The 10,000-nt window shown below is 33.2% G+C and overlaps 1 protein-coding gene across 3 annotated transcripts in view; it reads right to left on the reverse strand.

The window, feature by feature from the left end:
- Nucleotides 1-602: 602 nt before the first annotated feature.
- LOC136028884 (ral GTPase-activating protein subunit alpha-1-like) overlaps nucleotides 603-10,000 on the reverse strand; it is a gene marked incomplete at its 3' end in the record, with an annotated part of 109,822 nt that continues 100,424 nt past the window's right edge. For all 3 annotated transcript variants that reach the window (XM_065706835.1, XM_065706836.1, XM_065706837.1), the window contains 1 exon segment: nucleotides 603-728. In XM_065706835.1, coding sequence (XP_065562907.1) covers nucleotides 603-728 — 126 coding nt within the window.

Genomic DNA, 10,000 nt, shown 5'->3' on the forward strand with positions numbered 1-10,000 from the left:
TCAAATGACGATGAAATCATCAACAAACAACAACAACACCATCAAACAATGATTCTAACAAAGACTAAGCCCTTAACGAATAGAAATGTCATAACGCAGCCTCTAATGGATGCCTAAACAAGGTTATGTTAAAGTCTCCGCCTACTCCTTCGAAAGTATTTTTTCAAAGTCGCATCAGTGGACCAATGAGAGGCTGAGAAGACTCGATGACGAAAACCCTGATGTGCTACTATTCTTGATAGCAAAAAACACTATTTCATTTTCGACTCTTTTTTTTTTTCAGCCTGAGAAACATTTGCAATTTTATTTTTAATATAATCGTACCTGATTTGAACCGTTAATTTTTTTTATTGTTTGAATTTCTTTAATAAAATTTTCAGAGCATTTTTCTTTAGTTTTTTTTTTTTTGCTATAAAAAATGAATTCAGCCTTTCGAGGCTTGTGACTTTTCGAAACAAATGTCTAATCTCATCATATCAGTTTCAATATTTCGAATCTTAAAACAAAAAATCTATTCAACCAGCAATATATCAGAAACATAAGACCAAAAAAAACCCAACAAAACAAAAGACCTATGTGTCAAAATAATTTATTGAATGTACCTTAAAATCAGGAAACTCTTTGATTCTTATTGTACTAGAATCAGGGTCCAGAACTGGTGAGTTTTTGCACAATTCTGGGAAAAATAGTAGCGATCCAAGTAGAGAAACAGCCTCTTTCCTTGGCATCTAGAAAAAAATTAGAAAAAATAAACAAACAATGCAACAGCACAAACACATAAAAAATAAAAAAAAGACAGAAGGAGAAAAGGAAGAGTGTTTTCCTACATTAGTATTAATATAGATCAGTACTTGAATGAGACCTTAACCCTACTCATCCATACAATTACATAGGTAAAACAGCATAGCCATACACAATCAACCATAAAGATAAATCCATGGACAGGCAGTCGTGTCGTAAGTAAGTATAAGTCGTCATTTACAAACATTAAAAAACAGTAAAAAAAAAACGACAAATAATTCAGAGGCAACAACCCAACACAAGGGCTCATCAGGAGAATAAACACTTGCCTATAGGGTTTCGGTACATTAAATTCCCAACCCAGGCAAGTGGGGAGCCTACCATAAATTCCCTATGGTATCCCCGTGCTCGGTATCACCCCCAAAATATATACCTATGAAAAAATGTAGAACAACCAAGTAACACCAAAACTAGCTTATCATACCTTGGTTCTGGCCCTCGTGCATTTATCTTACCAATTCACAATCTATAGTTAATACTAAACAATTATTAAAAATTTTTTACTATATCAAATTTCTCTATTGATGTAAATGTGATCTATATATATATTATATATATATATATATAGATATAGTATATATATATATATATATTATATATAGATATATATATATATTATATATATATGAAATATATATATATATATATATAGTATATATATATATATATATATATATATATATATATATATATATATATATATATATATATATATATATATATATATAGATATATATATATATATATATATATATATATATATATATATATATATATATATATATATATATATATATATATATATATATATATATATATATATATATATATATATATATATATATATATATATATATATATATATATATATATATATATATATATATATATATATATATATATATATATATATATATATATATATATATATATATATATATATATATATATATATATATATATATATATATATATATATATATATATATATTATATATATATAATATATATATATATATATATATATATATATATATATATATATATATATAAATATATATATATATATATATATATATATATATATATATATATATATATATATATATATATATATATATATATATATATATATATATATATATATATATATATATAATATATATATATATATATATATATATATATATATATATATATATATATATATATATATATATATATATATATGTCCTGGTCTTGAGAAGATATGGGGGTTGTCAAAGACATAATTTCCAGATTTTTCAACTACACTGAACTAAATGCCTATCTCCAAATTTTTATTAGATGTGTTTTGGGAATTGATGGGAGTGGGGGAGGGGGGCTTGTTTCCCTCCAATAGCTTTTGACTAATAAAAAGGGCACTAGCCCTTTCAATTTCCAATCGAACGATCCTTTATTTAAGTTTCTGCGACAATGAATGACCATCTCAAAATTTTTATCAGATGCATTACGAGAAAATAAGAAGTTTTGGGGGAGGGGGGTTATCCACCCTCCTAACTTCTGATTACCAATCCAAGGAGTCTCTCCGAAGTTTATACGATCACCCTTTCTATATATGCCTTATATGCTTCCAGGGCATAACTTACCCTGCCCTGAGGGCTTTGCGGGGTGTTCATCCTCAAAGACATATTCTCCGGATCTTTCAGTTACGCTGAAAAAAAAAAGCTATCTCAAAATTTTTATTGGATGTATTTGGGAAAACGGTGGGCCTGGAAAGGGGGTTAGTTGCCCTCCAATCACTTTTGAAAGTTACGAAGGGCACTGGCCCTTTCGATTTCTACGACAAAAAAATGGCCATCTCGAAATGTCTATCAGATGCATTACGGGAAAATATGAGGTCTGGGGGGAAGGTATCCCCCCCATCAATCTGAATTGTAAAAAGGCACTAACTTCTGATTAAGAATCCAAGGAACCCTTTCCAAAAAGTTTATACGATCACCCCTTCTATATATACCTTATATGCCCCCAGGGCATAACTTACCTTGCCCTGAGGGCTTTGGGGGGGCGAGGGTCATTCTCAAAGACATAATTTCTGGTCTTTCCATTACGTTGCACAAAATGACCATTCCAAAATTGTGATTGGATGTGTTCGGGGAAATGGCGAGCATGGGAGGGGGGTAAGTCCTCCTATCACTTTTGACTATTAAAAAGGGCAGTGGCTTTTTCAATTTCCAATCGCATGAGCAGCTTTTTTTGAAAATTCTACGACAACAAATAGCCATCTCAACATTTCTATCAGATGCATTTTCGGAATCTACGAGGTTTGGGGGATGTCCACCCTCCGATCACTCTGAGTCTTAAAAAGGGCACAAAAACTTCTGATTACGAATCCAATGAGCCTCCTCCGAAGTTTATACGATCACCCTTTCCATATAAATTTTACATAATTCCAGGGCAAAAATTTAAACTCTTGCCCTGAGGACTGTTGAGGGGTTGCCATCCTCAAAGACAATTTCTAGACCTTTCAAATACGTTGAACAAATGGGTATCGCAAAATTTTTATTGGATGAGCTTGGGGAAATGGTGGGCGTGGGAGTGGGTTATCCGATCCTTTCAATTTTCAATCGAATGAGCTGTTTTTGAAGTTTTTATGTCAACAAATCGCCATCTCAAAATTAAAATCAGATGTATTTCGGGAAAATACGAGCTCTGTAGGTGGGAGGGGGAATAAACCCTCCGATCACTCTGAATCTTAAATAGAGCCTAAACTTCTGATTACCAGTATAATTTTCCCCCTCCAAAGGCTATACGATCAGCCTTTCTATATATACCTTATATTCCCCCAGGGCATAACTTAAAACCCTTGCCCTGAGGGCTTTGAGGGATTGTCATACTCAAAGAAATAATTTCCAGACCTTTCACTTACGTTGAACCAAATGGGTGCTTCAAAATCTTAATTAGATGTGTTTGGGGAAATGGTGGGCATGAGGGGGGGGGGGGGGTTTATTGCCTTCCAATCAAAGTTTTTTCGGTAACAAATAGCCATCTCAAAATTTCTATCAGATGTATTTTGGGAAAATACCAGGTGCGGAAGGGGGTATCCACCCTTTGATTACTTTCAATCTTAAAAAATATCACTAGAACTTCTGATGACCAATCCAATGAGCCCCTCTGAAGTTTATACAATCACTCTTTCTACCTATACCTTATATGCCCCCAGGGCATAACTTACAACCCTTGCCCTGAAAGCTCTGGGGAGGCTGTCATCCTCAAAGGCATAATTTCCAGACCGTCCAATTACGTTGAACAAATTGGCAATCTAAAAAATTTGGATTAGTGGGCGTGGAAGGGAGATTAGCTACCCTCCAATCACTTTTCACTATTAAAAACGGCACTAGCCCTTTCAATTTCCAATTAAAAGTGCTCTTTTCGAAGTTTCTAAGACAAAAAACGGCCATCTCAAAATTTCTATCAGGTGTGTTTTGGGAAAATATGAGGTGTGAAAGGGATCCACCTTCCGATCACTCTTGAATCTTAAACAGGGGGACAAGAACTTCTGATTACCAATCCAATAAGTCTTCACTGAAGTTTATACGTTCACCCTTTCTATATATACCTTATTTGCCGCCAGGGTATAGCTTACAACCCATGCCACGATGGCTGTATGGGGGTCACCATCCTCAAAGACATAATTTCCGGACCTTTCAACTACGTCGAACAAAATCTCATGCTGCAGGAATGCACTGTAGGGCCGACGCAGGGACCTTAGTAGTCAAGAAGCGTCGTTAATCTGATACAATACAATACAATAAAGACACTGTTGTCAGCTATGAATTTTTCAGTGGCAATTGGTTGAAAAGCAGGCTAAATCTTAGAAAACTGCACTTGAACTTTTAATTTCCAATTGACTGAGCCCCCTCAAAAGTCTGTTCGACTACCCCTTCCACATGAAGTACTTCTAGGAAAAAATAAATAAGTAATTATTAATGCTTTAGACCCTGTTGGGTCTTAAGTAGAGGCAATGCGATACAATTGCCTCAGACTTAAATAGACGAGTAGAAATTTCAATTTCCCCTTCTGATGAAGATATAGAATCATCCAGGGGAAATGAAGGGGGTATAGAGGAGGGAATTGTCCGCAGGGGAGGGGGGGAGTAAAGGACAGCTCCCGGGGAAACGACAGCATTACCACAAGATTTCCCAGGGATGTAAAATTGAAAATAAAAAAGAGGATGCTTCGGCACGGAGAGAAATTACATTGGTGCTATATTTTAATTAGATATTTAGTTGGTATTTTGGTTTGGATCCGTTAGGTTAGTTTAGGTTACGTACTTAATATACTGCGGTCTCGGCTAGCATAAACCAAACTTTATTTCTCGACAGAGCTTGAGTGCAGTGGCACTAAATTGAATACCGACAGTTAAAATAGAAAAAAAATCCATAGAGAACTTGCTTTCAAAGAGATACTCCTATAAACCCAATTTACAATAAATTAACATTAAAGGATTCAAATAACATTTTTTCTTTAGTTTATATTAAGATCATCTGAGCACACTTTTAACGAAAATAAGGACGATAGACAAGCTAGTTCAATCACTAACCCGGGATTTTTTGCTAAACCTCATTGGTGAATAGTCTTTCATTTATTCTAGCTTGCTTTGTTTGATTCAGTCTTTCTTCTGCCCTGTTAAGGGTTATTTAAAAGGTTAGTTTCCTTTTCTTAAGCACTAAAGACGGCTGGCTGAAGTCCCTGACGAAATTCTGTAATTTTCGCTTATTTTCTCTCAAATGGCTGTATTTACCCTCATTTTTCTCAGATATTTAATTTTGTCATTTTTTTGTTTGTTTGTCATATGCCAATCCTACATGTAGCCTTAACTCAAAAAACTAATATAATTTTATTTCAGCTAATATTTAATAATTTTAAAATTATAATTACTTGTAATATAATATGCTTCATCATTTTGATAACAAGAGACTGAAGTTAGAAAGGCCTTTTAAACCGGGTAATACAACTAAGTACAAAACAAAATCATATTCATATTTGTTTCTGACAGATTTATTCCGTTTTTTGCAGTGAAAATTGCAAGCCCTCGCTAAATACGTAATATACCGGTAAAATACGCAAAATACCGGTAAAATAAGTAAATTACATAAAATACGTAAATTACGTAAAATAGGTGAAATGCCAACTTCACGGGGATCCGTAGAATTATGATACAACACGTAAAATACCCAATCTTACAGTGACCATTTTTATCAGTTATAAAACAATATATATATATATATATATATATATATATATATATATATATATATATATATATATATATATATATATTTATATATATATATATATATATATATATATATATATATATATATATATATATATATATATATATATATAAACATATGTAAAAAATACATATAAAATAACTTATGTTTGTTTTAATTTTTAATGTTGTTCCAAACTTCGAGTTGAAAAAATTGCAAAAAATTTGAAAATCGGTTAGTTTTCAAATAATCACGGAGAATACCCCTCCCCCTCCATGAAAACCCTGCTACACGAAAAATTTTTCTATAAAAAATCCCGTCACGTACAATAACACCTTTTCCCAGTGGCTCTCAGGGGTCATATCATCCCAGAGGGATAATTGTTATACTTCCCAACTATGCTGAATCAGTAATTCTTCATCACAAAATAAATCTTCCTTCACTTCCAAAGGGTTACAAACTTTTTTATTCTTTTCTGTATCTTTTCTTGTCACTATATCACGGTTTAGATACTGTTTAAGTTACAACTAGACTGTTATACCAAACACATTACAGGAGTCTATAACCGTTACTATTTTCTTTTCTTATACCACATTTACCCTGACTAGGATACCATCTATAGCTATTTCTACCGATCTGGGTATTAAAATCCTCTAATGGAAATACCGTATTTCTGCCTGGGATCCTGTCCTTTCTCCCTCCAACTGTAAGTAAAATTCATCTGAGTCACTACTATTTCCCTCAGTCGGTTTTACAGGGGCATTTACTACTATGATTGATACCTTATACTTTTTAGTGATAAAATGAGCAACTAATATTCTATAGTGTGTTAAAGGTTATTATTTGGTTAGAAAAAAAGGGAAACGAAAGAAGAAGGCTAGAACTGTTCTCCTACTTTAGGAAAAAAGACAAACGAAAGAAGAAGAAAAGAACCGTTTTCTGACTATAGAAAAAAGGAAAACGAAAGAAGTAGAAAAGAACCGTTTCCTACTTTAGAAAAAAGGTAAACGAATGAGGAAGAAAAGAACTGTTTTCCTACTTTAGAAAAAAAGGGAAACGAAAGAAGAAGAGAAGAACTGTTTTCCAACTTTAGAAAAAAAGGGGAACGAAAGAGGAAGAAAAGAACTGTTTTCCTACTTTAGAAAAAAAGGGACACGAAAGACGAAGAAAAGGACTGTTTTCCCACTTTAGAAAAAAGGGAAACGAAAGAAGAAGAAAAGAACTGTTTTCCTACTTTAGAAAAAAAGGAAAACGTTATTTATTTTTCATTACTTTTATAATATCGTTTATTTTCCTTATTAGAGTGCCGGTTTTCGTGCCGGAGTATAACTCACTTTATTAGCATTTTCTTTAAATATTTTTCTTTCCTGTTGTATAAAGTATTCTAGTGTTAATGAGCGAAATTACTTTAAAAATTAAAAGAACTTGAACTTGATTGTCAACAAACCCCAAATATGTCAGTGAAAGATCAAATGTTTCATTACATTCTTGTGCATTCGGATGGTGTATGTCGACTATCACAGATATGTTCTAGTGAATGTCCAAAAGAGAGGAGGGAAACACAAAACAATTCTGAAAATCCAATCCTTATCTCTAATTAGATAACTAAAATGTTTTAGCGGTTGTTGTTGGAATAGAAGACTTCGATTTCTATCTACCAAATTGAAATAATACCCTCAAGCAGGTCTAAACACGCAATCAGTTTGCAAGTTGAGATTGATATTCGAGAAATTTCGAGGGGAGAAAAAAGTGCAGCTAATTCGAGAAGCGGTAGGCAAGGCTAAATACGCTCTCATTGAAAAAGGAAGTTTTCCACAAACAAATGCAGTTGTAAAAACAAGGGCCTTTTGAGCAATTCAAAGCGTCATAATAGTTTAAATTGTTGCAACAAATAAGATATTGTAATCAGATAATGGTGGAGAAATCGGTAATCAAGTCGTATCCGAAATTTACGCTATGTGAAATTTTTTTTACTATTATTTTCTTTTCTCATTAAAAATATACGGTGTGTTATACGTTCATAGTCATTCCTCCCAAAAAGAGCGGCAAAAATGCATCACGATTGAATTACGGAGAAGGAAATATTATTCTTAAAAATGTTCAATATTTACCTTTAGTGCGTGGTGAGAGTCGACATTCTCCGGTGAAGGTTAGAAATGAGGATATTAACAAATATTTCTGACAAACACCAAGAGACTGTTTTTGTTGACATTCACCAGTGAATATCGACATTCAACAGGTTTGAATGTCGGTTTTTGTGACATTCATGGGTGGGTACATATAATATATATATAATATATATATATATATATATATATATATATATATATATATATATATATATATATATATATATATATATATATATATATACTAGCTGTTGGGGTGGCGCTTCGCGCCACCCCAACACCTAGTTGGTGGGGCGCTTCGCGCCCCCCCAAGCCCCCCCCCCGCGCGCGTAAGTCGTTACGCGCCATTGTAGTTGTGTCCCTGTGTCCCACCTGTGAATATAGATAGATTTATATATGTGTTTCAAACTACGTAAAAATTGCGAATATACAACATTTTTGGCTTTCCCACTACTGGAAGCTTTCCGTTTCCAATTGCCAGCAATTGATCTGAAAATGTTTGACCAGAATCATCGTTTTGCAATCGGACACGCATATTTGTAGTTAATTTTAATATTTTTACGTGTGCCCATAAATTAGAATTTTTCAGGCAAGCATTCATTTCGTCTGCAGTAGTTAAACTACGTAAAAATTGCGAATATACAACATTCTTGGCTTTCCCATTGTCTGTGCATATACAAAGCCGTATGCACTAATAATGACGTCATATGCAAACGCTCTTTTTACAAACAAACAAACATGCATACACACAACTCGTTTTTATATAGATAGATAGATAGATCGATACAATACAAATTAACTGCGTAAAACTTGCGAATATACAACATTCTTCGCTGTCCAATTGTCACTGCATATAAATAGATTGTCAGGTTTACCGACCCTCGAACATGCAACGTACAATTGTCCATGGGAAAAACAATCAGTATTAAGATCTATACCACATTTTTCTAATGATTGACCTTGAGCTTTGTTAATGGTGATTGCAAATGCTAATCGAATTGGGAATTGCAATCTTTTAAATTGAAAAGGCAGATCCGTTGGAATCATGGGAATGCGAGGAATAAGAACAGCCTTACCCTCAAAAGGCCCTGTCAAGATTGTCGCCTCTATTAGGCTTTCCATTGTTTTTTTTACGGCAAGTCGCGTGCCATTGCAAAGGTTTGGTGGGTTGATATTTCTTAAAAGTATTATTGGTACGCCTATTTTTAGTTGTAGCACGTGTGGTGGAAACCCTGAAAGATATATGGAATTTAAAAATTCAGATGGATAATTAACCGCTTCATTTGGTTCCAAAACTGTGTCGACTGTCTTGCAAAGGACTGCCTGGTCTCGAATCTTGGTCAAAACAATATTGTTGATTTCGTGGACGTCTATATTTTTGGGTGCGAGAATCGCTCTTTCACTTAGCCATTTATTATTTTTATAATTTTTTAGAATATTCGGAAATACTTTTTCAATCAATTCACTTTTGGACGTCACTAAACTACAGAAATCAGCAGGTAGTTGTATACGTCCTGAAATTGAGTCTATCGTATCATAAATGTCTTTTTGTTCCGACGTTAACTTGTAAATGTTATTTTGTACATACGACAATAGATCACTCGTACTGTAACTTTGTTCACGATCCAATTCTACACATGTCGAAACAGCAGCGATACGGTTAGGTGAAGGCATTCCCAAATCCTGAAGAGGTTTGTTTGCCACACGTACGCACAAATCTTCTATAATCACTAAAAGCCATTTATTATTTTTATAATTTTTTAGAATATTCGGAAATACTTTTTCAATCAATTCATTTTTGGACGTCACTAA

This window comes from Artemia franciscana, chromosome 7 (genome assembly GCF_032884065.1).
Source record: "Artemia franciscana chromosome 7, ASM3288406v1, whole genome shotgun sequence".
In the NCBI taxonomy this organism is placed as follows: Eukaryota; Metazoa; Arthropoda; class Branchiopoda; order Anostraca; family Artemiidae; genus Artemia; species Artemia franciscana.